Source organism: Amblyomma mixtum, chromosome 1, assembly GCF_055824585.1.
Source record: "Amblyomma mixtum isolate Tamu chromosome 1, ASM5582458v1, whole genome shotgun sequence".
NCBI classification, from domain to species: Eukaryota; Metazoa; Arthropoda; class Arachnida; order Ixodida; family Ixodidae; genus Amblyomma; species Amblyomma mixtum.
Window position 1 is genome coordinate 159,841,152 of NC_143012.1, and position 25,705 is coordinate 159,866,856.

Genomic DNA, 25,705 nt, shown 5'->3' on the forward strand with positions numbered 1-25,705 from the left:
AGTCTCCAGTCTCCAGTCTCCAGTCTCCAGTCTCCAGTCTCCAGTCTCCAGTCTCCAGTCTCCAGTCTCCAGTCTCCAGTCTCCAGTCTCCAGTCTCCAGTCTCCAGTCTCCAGTCTCCAGTCTCCAGTCTCCAGTCTCCAGTCTCCAGTCTCCAGTCTCCAGTCTCCAGTCTCCAGTCTCCAGTCTCCAGTCTCCAGTCTCCAGTCTCCAGTCTCCAGTCTCCAGTCTCCAGTCTCCAGTCTCCAGTCTCCAGTCTCCAGTCTCCAGTCTCCAGTCTCCAGTCTCCAGTCTCCAGTCTCCAGTCTCCAGTCTCCAGTCTCCAGTCTCCAGTCTCCAGTCTCCAGTCTCCAGTCTCCAGTCTCCAGTCTCCAGTCTCCAGTCTCCAGTCTCCAGTCTCCAGTCTCCAGTCTCCAGTCTCCAGTCTCCAGTCTCCAGTCTCCAGTCTCCAGTCTCCAGTCTCCAGTCTCCAGTCTCCAGTCTCCAGTCTCCAGTCTCCAGTCTCCAGTCTCCAGTCTCCAGTCTCCAGTCTCCAGTCTCCAGTCTCCAGTCTCCAGTCTCCAGTCTCCAGTCTCCAGTCTCCAGTCTCCAGTCTCCAGTCTCCAGTCTCCAGTCTCCAGTCTCCAGTCTCCAGTCTCCAGTCTCCAGTCTCCAGTCTCCAGTCTCCAGTCTCCAGTCTCCAGTCTCCAGTCTCCAGTCTCCAGTCTCCAGTCTCCAGTCTCCAGTCTCCAGTCTCCAGTCTCCAGTCTCCAGTCTCCAGTCTCCAGTCTCCAGTCTCCAGTCTCCAGTCTCCAGTCTCCAGTCTCCAGTCTCCAGTCTCCAGTCTCCAGTCTCCAGTCTCCAGTCTCCAGTCTCCAGTCTCCAGTCTCCAGTCTCCAGTCTCCAGTCTCCAGTCTCCAGTCTCCAGTCTCCAGTCTCCAGTCTCCAGTCTCCAGTCTCCAGTCTCCAGTCTCCAGTCTCCAGTCTCCAGTCTCCAGTCTCCAGTCTCCAGTCTCCAGTCTCCAGTCTCCAGTCTCCAGTCTCCAGTCTCCAGTCTCCAGTCTCCAGTCTCCAGTCTCCAGTCTCCAGTCTCCAGTCTCCAGTCTCCAGTCTCCAGTCTCCAGTCTCCAGTCTCCAGTCTCCAGTCTCCAGTCTCCAGTCTCCAGTCTCCAGTCTCCAGTCTCCAGTCTCCAGTCTCCAGTCTCCAGTCTCCAGTCTCCAGTCTCCAGTCTCCAGTCTCCAGTCTCCAGTCTCCAGTCTCCAGTCTCCAGTCTCCAGTCTCCAGTCTCCAGTCTCCAGTCTCCAGTCTCCAGTCTCCAGTCTCCAGTCTCCAGTCTCCAGTCTCCAGTCTCCAGTCTCCAGTCTCCAGTCTCCAGTCTCCAGTCTCCAGTCTCCAGTCTCCAGTCTCCAGTCTCCAGTCTCCAGTCTCCAGTCTCCAGTCTCCAGTCTCCAGTCTCCAGTCTCCAGTCTCCAGTCTCCAGTCTCCAGTCTCCAGTCTCCAGTCTCCAGTCTCCAGTCTCCAGTCTCCAGTCTCCAGTCTCCAGTCTCCAGTCTCCAGTCTCCAGTCTCCAGTCTCCAGTCTCCAGTCTCCAGTCTCCAGTCTCCAGTCTCCAGTCTCCAGTCTCCAGTCTCCAGTCTCCAGTCTCCAGTCTCCAGTCTCCAGTCTCCAGTCTCCAGTCTCCAGTCTCCAGTCTCCAGTCTCCAGTCTCCAGTCTCCAGTCTCCAGTCTCCAGTCTCCAGTCTCCAGTCTCCAGTCTCCAGTCTCCAGTCTCCAGTCTCCAGTCTCCAGTCTCCAGTCTCCAGTCTCCAGTCTCCAGTCTCCAGTCTCCAGTCTCCAGTCTCCAGTCTCCAGTCTCCAGTCTCCAGTCTCCAGTCTCCAGTCTCCAGTCTCCAGTCTCCAGTCTCCAGTCTCCAGTCTCCAGTCTCCAGTCTCCAGTCTCCAGTCTCCAGTCTCCAGTCTCCAGTCTCCAGTCTCCAGTCTCCAGTCTCCAGTCTCCAGTCTCCAGTCTCCAGTCTCCAGTCTCCAGTCTCCAGTCTCCAGTCTCCAGTCTCCAGTCTCCAGTCTCCAGTCTCCAGTCTCCAGTCTCCAGTCTCCAGTCTCCAGTCTCCAGTCTCCAGTCTCCAGTCTCCAGTCTCCAGTCTCCAGTCTCCAGTCTCCAGTCTCCAGTCTCCAGTCTCCAGTCTCCAGTCTCCAGTCTCCAGTCTCCAGTCTCCAGTCTCCAGTCTCCAGTCTCCAGTCTCCAGTCTCCAGTCTCCAGTCTCCAGTCTCCAGTCTCCAGTCTCCAGTCTCCAGTCTCCAGTCTCCAGTCTCCAGTCTCCAGTCTCCAGTCTCCAGTCTCCAGTCTCCAGTCTCCAGTCTCCAGTCTCCAGTCTCCAGTCTCCAGTCTCCAGTCTCCAGTCTCCAGTCTCCAGTCTCCAGTCTCCAGTCTCCAGTCTCCAGTCTCCAGTCTCCAGTCTCCAGTCTCCAGTCTCCAGTCTCCAGTCTCCAGTCTCCAGTCTCCAGTCTCCAGTCTCCAGTCTCCAGTCTCCAGTCTCCAGTCTCCAGTCTCCAGTCTCCAGTCTCCAGTCTCCAGTCTCCAGTCTCCAGTCTCCAGTCTCCAGTCTCCAGTCCAGTCTCCAGTCTCCAGTCTCCAGTCTCCAGTCTCCAGTCTCCAGTCTCCAGTCTCCAGTCTCCAGTCTCCAGTCTCCAGTCTCCAGTCTCCAGTCTCCAGTCTCCAGTCTCCAGTCTCCAGTCTCCAGTCTCCAGTCTCCAGTCTCCAGTCTCCAGTCTCCAGTCTCCAGTCTCCAGTCTCCAGTCTCCAGTCTCCAGTCTCCAGTCTCCAGTCTCCAGTCTCCAGTCTCCAGTCTCCAGTCTCCAGTCTCCAGTCTCCAGTCTCCAGTCTCCAGTCTCCAGTCTCCAGTCTCCAGTCTCCAGTCTCCAGTCTCCAGTCTCCAGTCTCCAGTCTCCAGTCTCCAGTCTCCAGTCTCCAGTCTCCAGTCTCCAGTCTCCAGTCTCCAGTCTCCAGTCTCCAGTCTCCAGTCTCCAGTCTCCAGTCTCCAGTCTCCAGTCTCCAGTCTCCAGTCTCCAGTCTCCAGTCTCCAGTCTCCAGTCTCCAGTCTCCAGTCTCCAGTCTCCAGTCTCCAGTCTCCAGTCTCCAGTCTCCAGTCTCCAGTCTCCAGTCTCCAGTCTCCAGTCTCCAGTCTCCAGTCTCCAGTCTCCAGTCTCCAGTCTCCAGTCTCCAGTCTCCAGTCTCCAGTCTCCAGTCTCCAGTCTCCAGTCTCCAGTCTCCAGTCTCCAGTCTCCAGTCTCCAGTCTCCAGTCTCCAGTCTCCAGTCTCCAGTCTCCAGTCTCCAGTCTCCAGTCTCCAGTCTCCAGTCTCCAGTCTCCAGTCTCCAGTCTCCAGTCTCCAGTCTCCAGTCTCCAGTCTCCAGTCTCCAGTCTCCAGTCTCCAGTCTCCAGTCTCCAGTCTCCAGTCTCCAGTCTCCAGTCTCCAGTCTCCAGTCTCCAGTCTCCAGTCTCCAGTCTCCAGTCTCCAGTCTCCAGTCTCCAGTCTCCAGTCTCCAGTCTCCAGTCTCCAGTCTCCAGTCTCCAGTCTCCAGTCTCCAGTCTCCAGTCTCCAGTCTCCAGTCTCCAGTCTCCAGTCTCCAGTCTCCAGTCTCCAGTCTCCAGTCTCCAGTCTCCAGTCTCCAGTCTCCAGTCTCCAGTCTCCAGTCTCCAGTCTCCAGTCTCCAGTCTCCAGTCTCCAGTCTCCAGTCTCCAGTCTCCAGTCTCCAGTCTCCAGTCTCCAGTCTCCAGTCTCCAGTCTCCAGTCTCCAGTCTCCAGTCTCCAGTCTCCAGTCTCCAGTCTCCAGTCTCCAGTCTCCAGTCTCCAGTCTCCAGTCTCCAGTCTCCAGTCTCCAGTCTCCAGTCTCCAGTCTCCAGTCTCCAGTCTCCAGTCTCCAGTCTCCAGTCTCCAGTCTCCAGTCTCCAGTCTCCAGTCTCCAGTCTCCAGTCTCCAGTCTCCAGTCTCCAGTCTCCAGTCTCCAGTCTCCAGTCTCCAGTCTCCAGTCTCCAGTCTCCAGTCTCCAGTCTCCAGTCTCCAGTCTCCAGTCTCCAGTCTCCAGTCTCCAGTCTCCAGTCTCCAGTCTCCAGTCCAGTCTCCAGTCTCCAGTCTCCAGTCTCCAGTCTCCAGTCTCCAGTCTCCAGTCTCCAGTCTCCAGTCTCCAGTCTCCAGTCTCCAGTCTCCAGTCTCCAGTCTCCAGTCTCCAGTCTCCAGTCTCCAGTCTCCAGTCTCCAGTCTCCAGTCTCCAGTCTCCAGTCTCCAGTCTCCAGTCTCCAGTCTCCAGTCTCCAGTCTCCAGTCTCCAGTCTCCAGTCTCCAGTCTCCAGTCTCCAGTCTCCAGTCTCCAGTCTCCAGTCTCCAGTCTCCAGTCTCCAGTCTCCAGTCTCCAGTCTCCAGTCTCCAGTCTCCAGTCTCCAGTCTCCAGTCTCCAGTCTCCAGTCTCCAGTCTCCAGTCTCCAGTCTCCAGTCTCCAGTCTCCAGTCTCCAGTCTCCAGTCTCCAGTCTCCAGTCTCCAGTCTCCAGTCTCCAGTCTCCAGTCTCCAGTCTCCAGTCTCCAGTCTCCAGTCTCCAGTCTCCAGTCTCCAGTCTCCAGTCTCCAGTCTCCAGTCTCCAGTCTCCAGTCTCCAGTCTCCAGTCTCCAGTCTCCAGTCTCCAGTCTCCAGTCTCCAGTCTCCAGTCTCCAGTCTCCAGTCTCCAGTCTCCAGTCTCCAGTCTCCAGTCTCCAGTCTCCAGTCTCCAGTCTCCAGTCTCCAGTCTCCAGTCTCCAGTCTCCAGTCTCCAGTCTCCAGTCTCCAGTCTCCAGTCTCCAGTCTCCAGTCTCCAGTCTCCAGTCTCCAGTCTCCAGTCTCCAGTCTCCAGTCTCCAGTCTCCAGTCTCCAGTCTCCAGTCTCCAGTCTCCAGTCTCCAGTCTCCAGTCTCCAGTCTCCAGTCTCCAGTCTCCAGTCTCCAGTCTCCAGTCTCCAGTCTCCAGTCTCCAGTCTCCAGTCTCCAGTCTCCAGTCTCCAGTCTCCAGTCTCCAGTCTCCAGTCTCCAGTCTCCAGTCTCCAGTCTCCAGTCTCCAGTCTCCAGTCTCCAGTCTCCAGTCTCCAGTCTCCAGTCTCCAGTCTCCAGTCTCCAGTCTCCAGTCTCCAGTCTCCAGTCTCCAGTCTCCAGTCTCCAGTCTCCAGTCTCCAGTCTCCAGTCTCCAGTCTCCAGTCTCCAGTCTCCAGTCTCCAGTCTCCAGTCTCCAGTCTCCAGTCTCCAGTCTCCAGTCTCCAGTCTCCAGTCTCCAGTCTCCAGTCTCCAGTCTCCAGTCTCCAGTCTCCAGTCTCCAGTCTCCAGTCTCCAGTCTCCAGTCTCCAGTCTCCAGTCTCCAGTCTCCAGTCTCCAGTCTCCAGTCTCCAGTCTCCAGTCTCCAGTCTCCAGTCTCCAGTCTCCAGTCTCCAGTCTCCAGTCTCCAGTCTCCAGTCTCCAGTCTCCAGTCTCCAGTCTCCAGTCTCCAGTCTCCAGTCTCCAGTCTCCAGTCTCCAGTCTCCAGTCTCCAGTCTCCAGTCTCCAGTCTCCAGTCTCCAGTCTCCAGTCTCCAGTCTCCAGTCTCCAGTCTCCAGTCTCCAGTCTCCAGTCTCCAGTCTCCAGTCTCCAGTCTCCAGTCTCCAGTCTCCAGTCTCCAGTCTCCAGTCTCCAGTCTCCAGTCTCCAGTCTCCAGTCTCCAGTCTCCAGTCTCCAGTCTCCAGTCTCCAGTCTCCAGTCTCCAGTCTCCAGTCTCCAGTCTCCAGTCTCCAGTCTCCAGTCTCCAGTCTCCAGTCTCCAGTCTCCAGTCTCCAGTCTCCAGTCTCCAGTCTCCAGTCTCCAGTCTCCAGTCTCCAGTCTCCAGTCTCCAGTCTCCAGTCTCCAGTCTCCAGTCTCCAGTCTCCAGTCTCCAGTCTCCAGTCTCCAGTCTCCAGTCTCCAGTCTCCAGTCTCCAGTCTCCAGTCTCCAGTCTCCAGTCTCCAGTCTCCAGTCTCCAGTCTCCAGTCTCCAGTCTCCAGTCTCCAGTCTCCAGTCTCCAGTCTCCAGTCTCCAGTCTCCAGTCTCCAGTCTCCAGTCTCCAGTCTCCAGTCTCCAGTCTCCAGTCTCCAGTCTCCAGTCTCCAGTCTCCAGTCTCCAGTCTCCAGTCTCCAGTCTCCAGTCTCCAGTCTCCAGTCTCCAGTCTCCAGTCTCCAGTCTCCAGTCTCCAGTCTCCAGTCTCCAGTCTCCAGTCTCCAGTCTCCAGTCTCCAGTCTCCAGTCTCCAGTCTCCAGTCTCCAGTCTCCAGTCTCCAGTCTCCAGTCTCCAGTCTCCAGTCTCCAGTCTCCAGTCTCCAGTCTCCAGTCTCCAGTCTCCAGTCTCCAGTCTCCAGTCTCCAGTCTCCAGTCTCCAGTCTCCAGTCTCCAGTCTCCAGTCTCCAGTCTCCAGTCTCCAGTCTCCAGTCTCCAGTCTCCAGTCTCCAGTCTCCAGTCTCCAGTCTCCAGTCTCCAGTCTCCAGTCTCCAGTCTCCAGTCTCCAGTCTCCAGTCTCCAGTCTCCAGTCTCCAGTCTCCAGTCTCCAGTCTCCAGTCTCCAGTCTCCAGTCTCCAGTCTCCAGTCTCCAGTCTCCAGTCTCCAGTCTCCAGTCTCCAGTCTCCAGTCTCCAGTCTCCAGTCTCCAGTCTCCAGTCTCCAGTCTCCAGTCTCCAGTCTCCAGTCTCCAGTCTCCAGTCTCCAGTCTCCAGTCTCCAGTCTCCAGTCTCCAGTCTCCAGTCTCCAGTCTCCAGTCTCCAGTCTCCAGTCTCCAGTCTCCAGTCTCCAGTCTCCAGTCTCCAGTCTCCAGTCTCCAGTCTCCAGTCTCCAGTCTCCAGTCTCCAGTCTCCAGTCTCCAGTCTCCAGTCTCCAGTCTCCAGTCTCCAGTCTCCAGTCTCCAGTCTCCAGTCTCCAGTCTCCAGTCTCCAGTCTCCAGTCTCCAGTCTCCAGTCTCCAGTCTCCAGTCTCCAGTCTCCAGTCTCCAGTCTCCAGTCTCCAGTCTCCAGTCTCCAGTCTCCAGTCTCCAGTCTCCAGTCTCCAGTCTCCAGTCTCCAGTCTCCAGTCTCCAGTCTCCAGTCTCCAGTCTCCAGTCTCCAGTCTCCAGTCTCCAGTCTCCAGTCTCCAGTCTCCAGTCTCCAGTCTCCAGTCTCCAGTCTCCAGTCTCCAGTCTCCAGTCTCCAGTCTCCAGTCTCCAGTCTCCAGTCTCCAGTCTCCAGTCTCCAGTCTCCAGTCTCCAGTCTCCAGTCTCCAGTCTCCAGTCTCCAGTCTCCAGTCTCCAGTCTCCAGTCTCCAGTCTCCAGTCTCCAGTCTCCAGTCTCCAGTCTCCAGTCTCCAGTCTCCAGTCTCCAGTCTCCAGTCTCCAGTCTCCAGTCTCCAGTCTCCAGTCTCCAGTCTCCAGTCTCCAGTCTCCAGTCTCCAGTCTCCAGTCTCCAGTCTCCAGTCTCCAGTCTCCAGTCTCCAGTCTCCAGTCTCCAGTCTCCAGTCTCCAGTCTCCAGTCTCCAGTCTCCAGTCTCCAGTCTCCAGTCTCCAGTCTCCAGTCTCCAGTCTCCAGTCTCCAGTCTCCAGTCTCCAGTCTCCAGTCTCCAGTCTCCAGTCTCCAGTCTCCAGTCTCCAGTCTCCAGTCTCCAGTCTCCAGTCTCCAGTCTCCAGTCTCCAGTCTCCAGTCTCCAGTCTCCAGTCTCCAGTCTCCAGTCTCCAGTCTCCAGTCTCCAGTCTCCAGTCTCCAGTCTCCAGTCTCCAGTCTCCAGTCTCCAGTCTCCAGTCTCCAGTCTCCAGTCTCCAGTCTCCAGTCTCCAGTCTCCAGTCTCCAGTCTCCAGTCTCCAGTCTCCAGTCTCCAGTCTCCAGTCTCCAGTCTCCAGTCTCCAGTCTCCAGTCTCCAGTCTCCAGTCTCCAGTCTCCAGTCTCCAGTCTCCAGTCTCCAGTCTCCAGTCTCCAGTCTCCAGTCTCCAGTCTCCAGTCTCCAGTCTCCAGTCTCCAGTCTCCAGTCTCCAGTCTCCAGTCTCCAGTCTCCAGTCTCCAGTCTCCAGTCTCCAGTCTCCAGTCTCCAGTCTCCAGTCTCCAGTCTCCAGTCTCCAGTCTCCAGTCTCCAGTCTCCAGTCTCCAGTCTCCAGTCTCCAGTCTCCAGTCTCCAGTCTCCAGTCTCCAGTCTCCAGTCTCCAGTCTCCAGTCTCCAGTCTCCAGTCTCCAGTCTCCAGTCTCCAGTCTCCAGTCTCCAGTCTCCAGTCTCCAGTCTCCAGTCTCCAGTCTCCAGTCTCCAGTCTCCAGTCTCCAGTCTCCAGTCTCCAGTCTCCAGTCTCCAGTCTCCAGTCTCCAGTCTCCAGTCTCCAGTCTCCAGTCTCCAGTCTCCAGTCTCCAGTCTCCAGTCTCCAGTCTCCAGTCTCCAGTCTCCAGTCTCCAGTCTCCAGTCTCCAGTCTCCAGTCTCCAGTCTCCAGTCTCCAGTCTCCAGTCTCCAGTCTCCAGTCTCCAGTCTCCAGTCTCCAGTCTCCAGTCTCCAGTCTCCAGTCTCCAGTCTCCAGTCTCCAGTCTCCAGTCTCCAGTCTCCAGTCTCCAGTCTCCAGTCTCCAGTCTCCAGTCTCCAGTCTCCAGTCTCCAGTCTCCAGTCTCCAGTCTCCAGTCTCCAGTCTCCAGTCTCCAGTCTCCAGTCTCCAGTCTCCAGTCTCCAGTCTCCAGTCTCCAGTCTCCAGTCTCCAGTCTCCAGTCTCCAGTCTCCAGTCTCCAGTCTCCAGTCTCCAGTCTCCAGTCTCCAGTCTCCAGTCTCTCCAGTCTCCAGTCTCCAGTCTCCAGTCTCCAGTCTCCAGTCTCCAGTCTCCAGTCTCCAGTCTCCAGTCTCCAGTCTCCAGTCTCCAGTCTCCAGTCTCCAGTCTCCAGTCTCCAGTCTCCAGTCTCCAGTCTCCAGTCTCCAGTCTCCAGTCTCCAGTCTCCAGTCTCCAGTCTCCAGTCTCCAGTCTCCAGTCTCCAGTCTCCAGTCTCCAGTCTCCAGTCTCCAGTCTCCAGTCTCCAGTCTCCAGTCTCCAGTCTCCAGTCTCCAGTCTCCAGTCTCCAGTCTCCAGTCTCCAGTCTCCAGTCTCCAGTCTCCAGTCTCCAGTCTCCAGTCTCCAGTCTCCAGTCTCCAGTCTCCAGTCTCCAGTCTCCAGTCTCCAGTCTCCAGTCTCCAGTCTCCAGTCTCCAGTCTCCAGTCTCCAGTCTCCAGTCTCCAGTCTCCAGTCTCCAGTCTCCAGTCTCCAGTCTCCAGTCTCCAGTCTCCAGTCTCCAGTCTCCAGTCTCCAGTCTCCAGTCTCCAGTCTCCAGTCTCCAGTCTCCAGTCTCCAGTCTCCAGTCTCCAGTCTCCAGTCTCCAGTCTCCAGTCTCCAGTCTCCAGTCTCCAGTCTCCAGTCTCCAGTCTCCAGTCTCCAGTCTCCAGTCTCCAGTCTCCAGTCTCCAGTCTCCAGTCTCCAGTCTCCAGTCTCCAGTCTCCAGTCTCCAGTCTCCAGTCTCCAGTCTCCAGTCTCCAGTCTCCAGTCTCCAGTCTCCAGTCTCCAGTCTCCAGTCTCCAGTCTCCAGTCTCCAGTCTCCAGTCTCCAGTCTCCAGTCTCCAGTCTCCAGTCTCCAGTCTCCAGTCTCCAGTCTCCAGTCTCCAGTCTCCAGTCTCCAGTCTCCAGTCTCCAGTCTCCAGTCTCCAGTCTCCAGTCTCCAGTCTCCAGTCTCCAGTCTCCAGTCTCCAGTCTCCAGTCTCCAGTCTCCAGTCTCCAGTCTCCAGTCTCCAGTCTCCAGTCTCCAGTCTCCAGTCTCCAGTCTCCAGTCTCCAGTCTCCAGTCTCCAGTCTCCAGTCTCCAGTCTCCAGTCTCCAGTCTCCAGTCTCCAGTCTCCAGTCTCCAGTCTCCAGTCTCCAGTCTCCAGTCTCCAGTCTCCAGTCTCCAGTCTCCAGTCTCCAGTCTCCAGTCTCCAGTCTCCAGTCTCCAGTCTCCAGTCTCCAGTCTCCAGTCTCCAGTCTCCAGTCTCCAGTCTCCAGTCTCCAGTCTCCAGTCTCCAGTCTCCAGTCTCCAGTCTCCAGTCTCCAGTCTCCAGTCTCCAGTCTCCAGTCTCCAGTCTCCAGTCTCCAGTCTCCAGTCTCCAGTCTCCAGTCTCCAGTCTCCAGTCTCCAGTCTCCAGTCTCCAGTCTCCAGTCTCCAGTCTCCAGTCTCCAGTCTCCAGTCTCCAGTCTCCAGTCTCCAGTCTCCAGTCTCCAGTCTCCAGTCTCCAGTCTCCAGTCTCCAGTCTCCAGTCTCCAGTCTCCAGTCTCCAGTCTCCAGTCTCCAGTCTCCAGTCTCCAGTCTCCAGTCTCCAGTCTCCAGTCTCCAGTCTCCAGTCTCCAGTCTCCAGTCTCCAGTCTCCAGTCTCCAGTCTCCAGTCTCCAGTCTCCAGTCTCCAGTCTCCAGTCTCCAGTCTCCAGTCTCCAGTCTCGGTGCATACCTTCGTCCATAACAAGCAAAGGGTACACAGGCCAAAATAGCCAAAATAGCGACCGAACCTTTCACTCTTTGGTTAGCTGTCGAGCATACTACAGCCTAGACCACCCCCACTTTTTTCTCTTTGTCACCGAGTCCCTGAAATAATATAATCCAGTAGACTAAAAGATATAGAACAGGTGGCCGAAGAGATGTTTTACAGATAGGGCATGCAAGATGATTGTGTTGTATTAATATTGTTGCTGTTTTCTCCAAACGTGCGATTACATAAGCGTCCCATGCTTTTCCAGAATGCTTTGGAAGCCTGATAGCATAGACGTAGCGATTGTAATGGCGTGCCACGCACAAAATAGTTTTGCAGCAGTGCTTGTACTGACGCAAAGCTCTTCGCGGCCGCGCAATTATTAATCGGTACTCGCTGGCATTTTTGGAGAAGAATATGCGACCACTGTTGAGTAACTGGCAGTTGAACGTTACATTTCTTAAATTCTTAGGTTCCTTTCCTGGCAAGGGGGGAGGGGGTGTCAGATATAGGCCCATTGGCACCGAGTAGCCATTACACTGTGGAATTCGCAATACTGCAGCAAAGAAAGGCAATTGCACCTGTCTTTAATGTGTAATAAAGCAATCCATCCTGTCAACGTTCCGAAAAGCGTCGTGTACGCATCTCAGCATCCCAACATGTCATTCCATGTGATGTCTATAGACCTTCCTTTCAGCAGAGTCTATCATTCGCACGGAGGGCGACAGGGCTTTTTTCATGAACATCTTGTGCCGTTTTTCCTCTCTTGTTGCGTCTGCGTGCGCAAATCTATTACAAAAACGCAGGCCACAATTTAATTAGCAACAGATAAAGCATCAACGCATGTCACTTACGTCCTCTCAAAAACAGCAGCAATTAACTGAACAACGGGGGCCAAAATTCTTCTCTCTCGGTTCGTCTCATTGGGAGATAGCTAGAAGCACTTAACCGATCAGATCCATACAGGGATGCTTATTCCAGCAACCGTCCTTTCCAGCAACCGACAACAACCGTCCTTTCCGGGAGGCAATGGTCGTCCTTAATACAGGAACGACCAAAAATCGCCTAGGGTGTATCCGTGACATCAGTAGAGTTAAATCCTAGACCCTCGTTAAGTGTTCAAGCACAAAAGCCTTCGGCAATCAGGGGCTTGCTGCGTTGCTCATAAAGAAGACGGCAACAGTAATTGAAGCCAAGGAAAACCATGAAGATGGAACAATCCCCGATGTTTTCCATAGATTCGATAAGTTCTAGCACTACTAGCCAGTCTGATGGTAACAATTTAACGTCGTCAAATTATTTGTTCACCAGGACTGCTACTAAAGCCACTCTATTTGTTCTGCAGGTGATCTAGGCACAATGTGATTTGTGTAAACGTTGGACAATGATGAAAGAAGCTATGAAGGAAAGGATATTAATTTTATTGATTGATTGACTGAGTGATTGATTGATTGACTGAGTTATTGATTGATTGATTGATTGATTGATTGAATGAGCTCCTGATGTTTGCATTTACGGCACCGCTGTACATTGTATAACTAGACTGCAAATTTTTTATTCATTAAAGTAATGGTTATTTTATAGCCGCGTAAACAATCTACTTCGAACAAGAAACAAAGATACTTCCGACACGACAGCACTTTCTTGATAATCGATATACCATCAGTTTTCCAAACCAGAAGGAGGAGGTAGAAGAGGAAAGGCAGGGAGGTTAACCGGAAGAATAATCGGTTTGCTACCCTACATGGGGGGAAAGGGGCGAGAGGATAAAAAAATGTAAAAGAAAAGAGAGTAGCAGAAAACTGAAGTTACTATGAAAAGCCAGCGTTCGTTAAAGTCATGCCTATCATGCAGGCCAGAAGTTCACAAGAAGCGCAGCAGTGCCTTGAAGGCATTCACCGCCGACGATCGCCGCGGCGAGTGGCCGAGAATCGTTTCCATCAGTGGGCGTGGATCTATACTCCAGCGCATGGCTGAGAGACTGCCTTTCGGCACTGTAGGCAGGGCAATCACAACGTCTCCAAGGGTACAACTCAAGAAGCGATTCCTATTATCACCGGCACCTTTAGCTTTTACGACAGAGAGGTTTATGTCCTCCGTGATACTGATGTACAGTCTTTGTCAAAAGTAGCCAGGCTGCATGGTTTGCTTCTCATTCGTACAGTAGACCCCTCACGTCTTCTCTAAAGATCAAGAACTCCTGTGAAGGTGAGGGCAGGGGTTCTCCTTACCATACAGAGATTTAGAGCTTGAGGGCTCGCATAATAGCTTTACTATACGACTGAGAAGCAAACCGTGCAGCCTGGTTACTTTTGACAAAGACTGCACATGTTGCAGAAGCGTACGCAATACGTGTAATGTGCGTAATGAAATTTAGTAGCGGATGAGCACGGTTCAACACTGTCTGCTGAATTTAGGCTACGGTGCTTTGCGTGAAACGGTCTGTTTACAAGCACCCACTTCCAAGTTTTCAAAAACTCCTACTTGACACTGCATACACCCTGAAAGATATAATGTTTTGCCGTATACATTTCTGTAGCAGGTGAATTAGGAACACACGTTTGTTGCCATCGTTTTACAGAATCCTATTATTTCTTTTCTCCCTTTGTTTGGATGCGCTATATTCCTTCCTTAAACTCCCGAATATATGACGTATGTTAGTAATGGTTTGTCCAGTTTTTATTCTGTGTAACAACACCGTGCTTCGCCACAAAGCCAGGGACTGAAGATTGAGTCCGTAGTGCTTTTTCTTACTTTCATGCCAGATACATATGCCGTGAACTACCATCCTTGCTGATGGAACTCACCGATTGACAAACGTTCACTTATACTGGTCATTGTCGCCCATTCGGCCGTCGTCTGCAGAAAGATGGTAAATATCGAAATGCTGATGTGCATAAGGGACATGAACTTACTTTCCCCACAGCGTACGTGTGGTACCCAAGCTTGCTCAGATGCTGAGCCATGGTCAGAACGGTGGCGTTCATGCCGCCCTCCTCAGCGACATACATAACATTATGCTGAAGACCTGCACAAAGCAAGCGTGCGTGAAAGAGCATGCAAAAGTTTGCTAAGTGGCGCGCGTACGTTCAATCTCTTTCGGAACAATGCATGAACCCGAGTATCGTAAAGTGCTTTTGTGGCCTACATCTGCGATTTAAACTACTTTCCTGCCGGGGCGAATGAAACTTGTAAGGTTTAAAGAAAATATTCAAAGCGGACACATGCAGTTCCTTTTTTTTATCTTAGCGTCCTTGTAATCTCTTGCAGCGGCCGGGGTGAAGGTAAAGTCCGGTTTTGTGAAACAGCGGGAAAAAAATTCACTGGGCGACAGTCTTTTGTTCATCAAACATGCAACACTAGTATACACTTTACTGACGTGCGCGTTGAGTATATGGCATAGAAGTAAAAGGGGCGAGTTCCCGCGGTTATAGGCTTTCTTGACAGTGACCAGAAGGCTACCGTGGTGGAGCGTCCTTGATTAGGTCATTTTTCCAAACTGTTCGGCCGCGCGACGGTGTTCCTTGCATCCTAGCAAGTTGCACATTTCGTTCCAGGCTAATTCCAACGCTGGGCAGCTAGCGTCATCTATGGACGTTCCTTGTAACTGGGCTGGCCTACCAAAATCTTCATAATCTGGAAACCTGTTTTCTCCTGGACTTTAGACTTCAAAACTTCGCAGTAGTTTAAAAAATATGCCTTTATAACGAATTTTGCAAAATACAATATATACTCAAAGAAAACTGTGCAGGAAGACAGGGAATCAATCGGCAACGTAACTTAATCTTTGTGAAGTAGGCTTTGCCGAAATACACCACGTCGTTGCATAAAACAATGGTGTTAACAAATTTTTGTTCATACTTAAAGCTGCAAGACACCAAAAGAGCTGCGCTGATTGCTGGATATGAGACCTGCAGGAGATATGAGCCGACCTCGTGAGTATATTGTTTGCAGCGCGATAAAATTTCTGGATACCCGTGTCTTGCTAGACTTCCTTCTGAAAGCAGCGATACAATTCTTACGTAATCGTCGAGCTCATTCCTCTCTTTTAGTGGCGCTTTTAGTGGAGCAAGAGGAAAACGTAGCTGTTTGGAAGGTCAGCGCTGCTTTAGTTTGGCAGGCGACAGCAAGCAGAAATTGCAGAGAGTGCGCTTGTTCTCTGACATCGAAGGAGTGTGCACAAGGATAAAGTGGAAGGGCTAAGCTTTACAGGTCGTTTTTTCTGCATCATCCTACGAGCCTCCCGCAGAGTGCCACGGCGCATGCACCCTCGAAACAGACATATTGGCTAACCCGGTCTGGTATATATCGGGATCCTTTCGTGGTCTTGCAAAAGATCGTAGAAAATGATAAAAATTCATAAAATATTTCAAACACGGAGTCAGAGAGATACTTTAAAAGCAGGCATTTTTAGTTTGCAAATAGCTGAAGTTTTGCTACCTGAGAACACTTAAAAAGGATAAAAGGTAAATGAACGCTAAACAATTTCATGCTTCAATAACTTAGAAGTGCTGATGAGAGATAAGCGTCTGTGTTTTGCAGCTTTAGTTTTATCACCGAATTCTCGCAGCGCAACCACACTCTCTATTATCCAAGCAGTACCAAATACCATTGCGCCAATTGCTTGCTTAAAGGATTTTCTCGACTGACTAAAATGCGCTTAAAACGAAAAAGGATTATTCTGGGCGTCTTCAGGAAGTTGCTGTAGATTACTGTAGCGGGGAGCGAAATTATCGGACGGCATTGTTATACACGGTCGCTCAATGACACGCATGTATTGCAAATAAGACCGACCTTCTATCATTATGACCTGATCAATCGACGGGTTAACTGCGCACCACTATTTTTCAGGACTTGGTTTCATACAGACGCTAGTGCAATAAACAAGTGGAATTTAGTTTGTTTTATCAGTGCCCCTGGAGCTTCTCACACTATTTCGTACCGGGCTAACGCCTATCACTTGCTGGAAGTGTAAAAGAACAGAAAGAACGTTTTTTTTTTATTACGGTCTACGCGTCTTTTATATTGTTGAATATTTGCCAGGTGGCAGCAGAGCACCAGAGCAAGATGACCAGCGTGGCAGGCTTCTAGTCCCGAACAGCCCGTGCCGGGCGTGCGCTCCGAGCACGCCGTGCCCATCTTTATTCTCCTCTATCGCGGGCTGGTAACGCCGATCTCAGCGCCTGCGCTTTATAGTGTCAGCGGGCGCTATACGCCCCCCCCCCCCCCCCCCGCCTATACGGAACGGCGAAATGTACGGGCCGACGGAGCAGAGATGGAGTAGCCACGGCGGCAAGCTGGGGCCGACGGAGCAGAGATGGAGTAGCCACGGCGGCAAGCTGGTCTGCAGGTGGGTCGGCAACATTTGAGGGGAGCTCCTGGGGACCTGTCTCGAGGTACGCGGGTTTGAGTCGATCGAGAGAGACGACCTCTTCACGACCATTGAGCAGGATTGTCGCTGACTTTGCCGTCCAGTTGAGGACGCGGTACGGGCCGTCGTATGAGGGGGTAAGAGGCGCATGTACAGCGTCTCGCCCGAGAAAAACATGCGTCGAGGAAGCAAGGTCCAGGTGCACGAAGACTTGATGGGCAGGTGAGTGAGGCGGCACTGGGTGCAGATGCTGAAGGCAGTCCTGTAGGCGTTGAAGGTATTGCGGGGTCGCAGCGGAGCACCAGAGCAAGATGACAAGCGTGGCAAGCTTCTAGTTCCGAACAGCCCGTGCCGGGCGAGCGCTTCCAGCACGCGCTGTCCATCTTTATTTTCCTCTATCACGAGCTGGTAACGCCGATCTCAGCGCCTGCGCTTTATAGCGTCTCCGGGCGCTATAATGTCACGGTTTCCTCGTCCTAGTACCAACTCTAGTATTGCTCATGGAAGAATGCTTGAACATCGCATAAAAAAAGGTTTCAATGTCACTTTTCAAAAGAAAACTATGGAAAAATTATGAAATAAAAATTCGATAAAACTAAAAGCTGTGTACCTGGGCATTGAAGTTAGCTCTTCTATTATTGCGTGGGTTCTTCACTGCTTTACTGAACTCGCACACATGAGCGTTAATAAAGAATTAAAGGATAAATACCACAGAAGAGATTCACAATCAGCACAGGTGGTAAGAATGAAGTTCAGAATGTTGGAAAAGTAGCATGGTATACTAGTCGACTGCATCCTTAATGTGAGGTCGAAAATGTGGAGAACAAGCGTAAAAATTCCGTTGTCTCAGTAGCAAAAGAGAACCAGGGATTTTACTGCTAGGGCCATGTTTTGCTCGGAAAAAAATCGCCAAAGACAGGAATGAAGATACAGGGCCATGAAAATACACCAACACTGAGTGCTAAAAAATGACACAGAGCCTGTGCTATTTTCAGATCAGTGCTACTGTATGCGTACCGGGAGGATGTTTTTAGAGGATAGAAAGACTACGACTTCTCGGCGCGCAGGTAGGCAACACTGGAAACAGAAACAGAAAATGCACTTAACAAAAAAGTGTTCTCTGGCCATGCGGGAAAGCTGTTCCATTTAGAGCGCTGGTGGGCAATGGAAACGTGTCTGCCACAGATGACAGTGGGCGTCGTCTGCTAAGCGGACTTGTAAAGTTACCGAAAGGTACTGAAAAGAAAGAATAAAACGACCGCTACCCGCCAGCCTTTCCTAGCGTTACGCGGACAGTGGAGCGACGTGGCTAGTATTATGTTTGCCGCGTGAGGCTACAAAGCGAGCGCTTCCAGAGCTCGGAACGCATACGTAGCATTTCTAGTTGAAAACAAGTTTACCAGGCCCCAGTTTTAAACCACGTCAACTAAGTTGACTTCGCCCCTGTGGAATGAAATTTGTGATGAGAGTGAGAGCAACTGAAGTAATGTTCACTAAAAAGTAGTTATAAGCTTTTCACCTTTCTATAAGGAAAGTGTCCTTTCTGTTGTCACATAATTTTAAAAATGCACAACGATGTGACGAGTCTTAGTCCACAGAAACGTTTCTAAACGGAGCGCGCCGCTGTTTTCAGTCGGAGGGAAACGATTAAATTACGCCGCTCAGAGCAAAAAATGCTTTTGCCTCCGTGCGTTTCTATATTTCTTTATTGTTCTGTAGTGCATGAAATCCTGGGTTGTTACGAAGCGATAGGTCTTTGTATTCTGCCAAACATAATAGCACGCGAAAATCTCAGGCACGCGAAAACCTCAGGCGAAAATCTCAGGCAGGATGGCCATGTGGCCATCTGCCATTTCATGATTTACTGGCTAATGGACTTGTCGATTTCTTCGGGTGCAATTGTTTGTTTGTTTCTTTAAGCTGCAGAATTTTTTCAAATAATCGTTTCTTTATTTGCATCCACTCTTCCCTCTTTCGATCTCTTAACGTTGCACCTATCACTTTCCTTTCCATAGCTCGTTGCGTTGTGCTTAACCTAAGCCGAACACTTTTCGTTAGCCTCATAGCTTTTGCCCCATAGGTGAGTACCGGCAATATACAGCTGTTGTATCCTTTTCTCTTAAAGGATCTTGTTAAACTGCCATCATGATCTGACACAACCCGGCATATGCTATCTACCCGATGGTTACTCTTCCAGTTATTCCCCTCTCATGATCCGGATCAGCGGTAATTACCTGTCTTAAGTACACGTATTTCCTTACCACTTCCAGCAGCTCTCTACCAGTTGTAAAGTGCTGTTCCCTTGGGAAACTGTTGAACATTACTTTGGTTTTCTGCATGTGAATTTTCACACCTACCTTTCTGCTGCGCCTGTCTAACTCATTGATCGTGTTTTCCAGTTAATCTCCTCAGTTACTTAGCAAGGCAGTGCCATCATCGAACTGCTGATTGCTGAGGTCTTCTATTTTAACTCTTATCTCTAACTGTTCCAATCGACGCCTCGGAATACCTCCTCTAAAGAGGCAGTGAATAGCGCTGGCGAGATCGTGACTCCCTTCCTGGCACCTTTCCCTATTGGAATTTTATTGCTTACTTTATGGAGGACTATGGCAGCTGTACATACGTTATAGTTACCTTTAAGTATTTTCAATAATACTGTTCTACACCCTCATTCGGCAATACTTCCATGACTTCTGAGATTTCCTCTGAGTGTTAATGAAGGCTAATTATAGGGGTTGGTTTTGTTTTGCAAAGAGAATTGGTTTCTAAAAGTGCAAAAAACGAAAAACATAGTAGCAAGCGAGTTTTTATTACGCATGATAAACTCAAAATTGATGACAAATATTACGTGTGGGATGATGCATCAAATACACTTGTTCCAGAGCCTCTCAGACGCAGCGCTAGCTGTGAGAGAATGCCGTTACCCAGCCGCATGGAGGAATTACGCGTGCTGTCCTTAAACGCCGGAAATATCGTCAACAAATTGACAGCCTAGAATTTCTACTGGCGTCAAATTCTGGCGTCATCTTGTCAAAATAAGGAAACCTTGCGAGAAATAAAGGGTGAAGGTGGGAGACTAGTTTCTGTGTCCGAGGAAATCACAGAACTATTTAATCAGTATTTTCAAAGTGTCTTCACCTCTGATAGGGCTCTTTCAGTACCGGAGCGAGCAGTTGCCACTGATGGGATTCATCTCATTTCCGCTGATGGAGTTTTATCTTAACTGTTCAGGATAAACATCTCGAAAGACCACGGTGCGGACTTCATTCCAAATGTTTCTTTTTTTTAACGGTATGCGTCTGAACTTTCTGAGCATCTAGGTAGGCGTTTTTCACTCTCCTTGCGTACAAGTGGTTAGCAGAATGACTGGACGAAGGCTCGTGTTGTTCCCATTCACAAAAAAACGGAATAAACTGACGGTGTCTAATTATCATCCGGTCTCAATTCTTTCTGCATCTTGTAAACTGTTAGAACATATCGCATCTGGCTTCAGTAACGGTTTCTTAAATGACAGGTGTATTTTACCACCGGCTCAGCATGGATTCAGGAAGGACATGTCTACTATTACACAGTTAGTTGCAACTGTTGCTGACTTCTTTAGCATCATGGGTAATTCAGGGCAGGTAGGCCATATATTATAATTATTATTTATTTATGGCCATAACAGGTACATCTTCAATAAACCAAGCTGAGCGGATCCATAGTCAAAGGCTATGAATTTGTTTCTGGATATGGCGGGAGCCTTCGACAGGCTACCGCATTCCAAACTTAATTATAAATTGCAGCCGATTGGACTTACATCGTATTTTGTCGAGGGGATCAAAGCTTATCTGAGAAACAAAACTCAGTTTGTCGAGGTAAACGCTGCCTATTCTAAAACACTTGCTGTCACTTCCGGAGGCCCTCAGGAAAGCGTGTTAGGACCATTACTTTTCTGAATACATATAAATAATCTTACAAATCTAATAGATCAAATTTCTCCTCCAGTATCTCTAACACTGTTCGCAGATGAATGCGTAGTTGGCAAAAAGAAAACATATCAGTAGCAGACCTCCAGACGCTTCGAGAACCCATGATAAAAATATGGTGTGAAAAATGGAATATGAACCCTAATATAGACAAGACTGTGTTTCTGCGGATTACTTGGAAGAAAAATGTGAGCTCTTACCAGTATCACCTTTTGAACAGTAATATTCGCGAGGTTCCCTGTTATAAATACCTTGGAGTCACTCTTACTAACAGACTAACTTGGAGCGCTCACATTTCTGAAATCTTCTCGGCCGCGTTTACGAAGCTCTGCTTCTCCCTGGTACAACACTCATATAAAGCGCTTTTCTAACAAAAAAACGCTTATATAGATCAGCTAAAACGTCTGCTAACACTGAAAAATGGGCAGCTTACAAACGTGCATCTGACGACTACATCACAGCCCTTAGGGCTGCAAGAGATAACTTTTTAAAAATCACATTGCCATCTATGCTATCTACTGACACGAAAAAGTTTTGGTGCACCATTAAACCAAAGAATTACGACATGATAACTCTAGTCGATGACGCTGAAAACGCCATTTCACCTACCGATTCTGCATCCATCTTTAATGAGGTTTCTACAAGCAACTTTTCGAAACCCACCCATGCCACTAATCCAACTACACACTCTTACGACTTTGCTGTAATGTACCCTTTAACCATTGAACCAGTCGGCGTAGAAAAAGTAATCACATCACTGAAACTTTCATCTGCTCCTGGCTGTGACCTAATTAATCCAAAGTTTCTGAAAAACACTAACTCATATTGTTCCGTTATACTTTCAATGATTTTTCAGCAATCACTTGACAAAGGTTCAGTGCCTGCTGAATGGAAAGTTGGGAAGGTGATTCCACTCCACAAATCAGGTACGAAACATTGCCCACTTAACTATCGGCCCATTTCCTTAACCAGTATACCATGCAAAATTTTTGAACATATCCTCTTTTCTCAGATTGCCAACTTTTTAGAAGCGAACTCATTTTTTTCACAATTTCAGCACGGCTTTCGCAAAACATACTATTTGTGAAACCCAACTAGTCTCGTTCACGCATAAACTGCACCTAATACTTGATCACTCCTCAGAAGCTGACTTAATATTTTTAGATTTTTCCAAAGCATTTGATAAGGTGTGTCATAGTTTATTAATCTATAAATTGCATCAACTAAACCTTGATAACAAAATTCTGTACTGGCTTGAGGTTTTCCTGACTAACCGCTCACAGTTTGTCTCAGTTAATGACGTAACCTCGCAGCACTGTCCAGTTCACTCGGGTGTACCTCAAGGCTTTGTGCTTGGGCCCCTTTTATTTCTCATTTATATTAACGACTTCCCTTACTGCGTCTCCTCCCACATTCACTTTTTTGCTGATGACTGTGTAATTTTCACCGAAATAACTTGTGATGACGATGCAACCAGACTACAATCAGACCTTAACGCTGTTTCTGCATGGTGTAAGTTATGGTTCATGGAATTAAATGTTAACAAGTGTAAATTTATGCGTGTGTCAAGAAATGCTAATGAACTTCCTGTGTATACTCTTAATAACGCACCTTTAGATCCGTTAACTACTTACAAGTATCTTGGCCTTCACATCACCTCTGATCTAACATGGGCCGTTCACATCGCGCATATAATATCCCATGCTAATCGAATGCTTGGCTACTTACAATGCAATTTTTCTAAAGCACCATCCTCATTAAAATTACTCCTTTACAAAACTTTAATACGGCCCAAACTCGAATACGCCGCGTCAATTTGGGATCCCGGCCTAACAAACCTAACACCAGCTTTGGAAATGGTTCAGAATAACTCTACTCGCTTCATTCTTTCTAACTATACCAGAACAGCAAGCATCAGTGCCATGAAATCTAGCCTTAACTTACCATCCTTATCATCACGTCGCAAAATTTTTCGCCTTTCCCTATTTCACAAGTTATTCTATCACCCGCAGTTTCATACCGAACTTATCTCACCCACTCAGTACGTATCATTAAGACTAGATCACATTCATAAGGTTGGCATCCCTTTCTGTAGATCAAAAACTTTTTTTCAGTCATTCCTACCACGCACATCGAATGAGTGGAACCACCTTCCTTCTTCGACGGCCCTCCATCACCGATCATCATTTATTCAAGAATGTCATAGCTAACATTGTTTAACTAGGATGTATTTTATACTGTGTTGTTGTTTTTTTTTCTTTCCCTGAACGCCTTAGATAACAATGTATGTGTAGTAGTCATGTGTGTACTTTGCCTGTTTAATTAAGCCTTTGTCGCTTTAGGACGTTAAAACCCATAAACCAACCAACCAACCTAACTCCTGTTTGTTAAATTTCATTTTTTGTAACCACTCCCCTCTGTAATGCCGTAATGGCCCTGAGGGTATAATAAATAAAATAAATAAAAATAAATAAGACGCACGTGAAACACACTCCTAGTAATATAAAGTTAATGGTATGTGATACTTTTAACAATTCAAAACTTGAATACACTTCTGCTATATGATATCAGAAGTTATTTATCAACCCGAACTGTTTCAAAGAAAGGTGGTGCGTTTTGTTTTCAATGAATACGGATGATCCGACTCTCCAGCAAAACTTACGGACGATGATAAAACTCTGCTGCTACATGTGCGCTAAAAAATCAACCACAGTTCCCTTACTCATAAAATTGTGACAGGTAAACTCGGAATAATTTCTTAATTTCTCAGCCATTGCAGCACTAGAAAGACCCGTCATACCAAGGAACTCTCTTTACAGCCTCTTTTTGCCAAAACAAACGCATACAAGCACAGTTTCTTCCCACAAACTATTTCCGACTGGAACGCGCTTCCTGAATGTTTTTCGGGATTATCAAAAATATTTCCTGAGTTAGACCTTCCTAGAACTTCTGTACTGTCGTGCTGTGGTGCTTTTTATTGCGTAATTTTGAATGTTCTCCTTTCATACTTTTTGCAATCTTTGCGTGAAATGCAATGGATCATAAACATTATTGTTTGCTATGATTGCATTGAATGCCCCTCTTGCCTGGGCCAATCTGGCCTGCAGAATAGTGCGGGCCAATCTGGCCTGCAGTATAGTGAAATAAAATAAAGAAATAAACACTAATAACTTAAAGTTTTGTTTTCTTTTTTCGGCGTTTCCTAGTTTTCTTTCTTATGTTAAGCATTTTTATCGCCGCCTTCTGCAATAACACTCAGTAGTATCTGGGTTGTAATCCAGGGTTTGACGGAATCCCGTCTGCTCAGGTAGTGGCATAGTAGAATGTTGCATAGATCGCTTTGGCTGACGTAGAAATTGTTACTACAGAAAGAAACCGATCAGTGCGGCTCCACTTGGAGTCCCTGATAATACTATCGACGCCGAACACTATCAGCAGAACCAAAAGAAATCTTCACCCGGCTTACGCAAAATCATTACGTCAACTGGTCAAAGCTACATACGCTGCATCTTATTCAGCCGGTTATTCATTGTGAACAAGGAACCTGTAGTGGTTCCGAAACATCAACTAACCCCCTTTTTCGACGTGGTCAGTGACCCAAGTATACATTCTTGTATCGGGATTAATAAATTGAATTGAAGTAGCTCAGCAATGGGCCGATGAGGACGCACACTCACCGAGCCTTATTGGGTAGAGCCCTGTGAGGATAGCGGCCCTCGACGGCGTGCATGTCGGCAGCGTGTAGTACTGGCTGAACAGAGCTCCAGTTGCAGCCAAGGCGTCCAGGTTTGGTGTTGGTATCTGGCAGGCGCCGAAGAGAGAGGTGTCTGCCCATCCCTGAGTGTGCAGCAGGGAGAACATACATGCATCAGTGTGGCTGTTACGTAGAAGGGATAATCTGTGCGTTTTCATTATGGTCTGAAATGGGCCGACAAATTTCGCACCAATCTGATTGGCATTCTGACTTCCTCCGTCCGGATGTCACCTTTTGAGACCCGTCGTCTCCTTTCACGTCCACCACGACAACGTCCCTTCGGCAGCTTCTCCTCTCCAGCTCTTCACCGCTGGTCGACTACTCCATAAGCCGTTTCGGGTCCGTTTACGTCTCGTCTTTTAATCCCACTTCCCCCCCCCCCACTTCCCCAGACGCAGCCTGTGCTCTGACTGTCTACCTGTGACTGTGACTTTCAGTGTGCTGTCTTTTTGGTTTTCGCTTCCTTTAGTTTTGTTTCCCTTACTCGTATAGTCTTCCCTTTGAATAATTTTATTGTTTTCGCATTTAGATCCTTTTAATTTATCTTTAATTGATTCTAAGCCATGCAAAGCATTGCTGATCTGGGCTTCCTATCTCTTTCTCTTATGTTGATTTTACATTTTCTGAGAGGACCAATTAAAGGAGTAAAAAGGATAACACCTAGCTCGTTGAAGATATATAAGCATCATGCAACTCCCCTTTCACTACCAGACATAAGACTGTCTCCCATACGTCACGCGAAATAAACTTCAATGTTAACTCCCGAGAAAGAGCACTGAAATTTATGCACAAAGCGTCAGTTCCTTATCTCGGCGTGTACTATCAGCAACGAATGAAACGCGAGCAGGAAAATTGAGGTGGCAACACAAAAACACCAACATATTAGCTCCTAGAGAGAAACTGCAAGCGATATTGGTTAACATTTCTCAAGAAGACTGTTAGCGCTTTCGATATTTCAAATAACCTGAGCTTTTAGTCAGCTTCCCGTGGCTCACAGCTTTTTATTTTGCTGTCCTTGGCTCAGTTGTCTGGTTCGCGTTTCATTTCTTGCTGATAGTACATTGCAAATCAACGACAGTTCACTTCGACAGGCACAATCTGAGTAAAGACCTACGAAAATCCTTCGATTTATGCTTCTGAAACGATTTTCGACACATTAGGGTGGCAGATGATCACCTCGCACTGGAACCTTAAAATGCAAATATTCAGCCAACTCACACTCCACATGAGGGGTTTAGTTCGCTCTCTAAGAATCGGTTACAAGGTATTTATTAAAGCAGGAGAAAATATTCTGCGCTTATACTATCCTCACTGCACGCTTTTGGACTGTTGGCGCAGTGTATTGTTCCGAAAGGGCCGCTATGTCGGGGAGGGCTTTGAATCATATGTAAGTCGATTTAGCGCTAAAGCAGTACCTAAGTCATGAAACTTCTCCGCATCTCTAAGGCAGAGCTTGGTGCGCTGGCTTAAAACAGCGGCGCGGCAGTGCTGGCACAGTCGAGGAGACGACGCTGTCAAGTACAGTACGGTATAGTTAAATCATTTAGAAGCTATAATAGGGCAATACCCAGTGTGGGATCAGCACAGCACAGCATAACAGAGAGCAGCTTGGAGCTGACCAGTCTTAACTGACTAGTCTTAAAATCTTTCACAACGATTGCAATAATATCTTTTATATACAGCGTGGCGAGGTAGGCGGTGAAATTAAAAATGAAGTTGTGGGTAGAAAGTTATAATATACTGTAAGAACTTAAGAACTGGATCAGAAGCGGTAGGCGCCTAGATGATAGCCTGTTAGCGCTTAACCAATGCACAGAAATAGCTAAGGCGGAAAACGAATCTCTTCACTTAGCCTTCCTGGATATAAGCCGTGCATACCACGGTGTGAGCAGGGACCTCCTGTGGAGCATACTAAAAGATGGAAGTATCGTTCAAGAGATAATTTGCTTCCTACATGAAATATACCGACATAAAAAACTTGAAATTACATGGGAAGGGATAACACTTACGTAAACTGTCGCGACACACAATGAATTAAGGCAAGGTTGTCATCTGTTACCGCTGCTGCTCATGCTTTGTATGATAAATATGAAAGTAACATTACATTAAAGTAATCTATTTTATAATATCCAGTGCAGATTAGACGGACAGGCCATACAGAAGGTGTTTCCC

At 49.0% G+C, this 25,705-nt stretch overlaps 1 protein-coding gene across 1 annotated transcript in view; it reads right to left on the bottom strand.

Annotated features, from left to right (window-relative positions):
- LOC149369526 (uncharacterized) overlaps positions 1-24,760 on the bottom strand; it is a 66,124-nt gene extending 41,364 nt beyond the window's left edge. Inside the window, exons 1-4 of the mRNA XM_089575835.1 lie at positions 24,752-24,760; positions 23,457-23,616; positions 13,356-13,468; positions 13,248-13,299 (exon numbers count right to left, since the gene is read on the bottom strand). Of these exons, the coding sequence (XP_089431961.1) occupies positions 13,248-13,299; positions 13,356-13,468; positions 23,457-23,616; positions 24,752-24,760 (334 nt within the window). The remainder of the gene's footprint in view (positions 1-13,247; positions 13,300-13,355; positions 13,469-23,456; positions 23,617-24,751) is intronic.
- Positions 24,761-25,705: the final 945 nt, after the last annotated feature.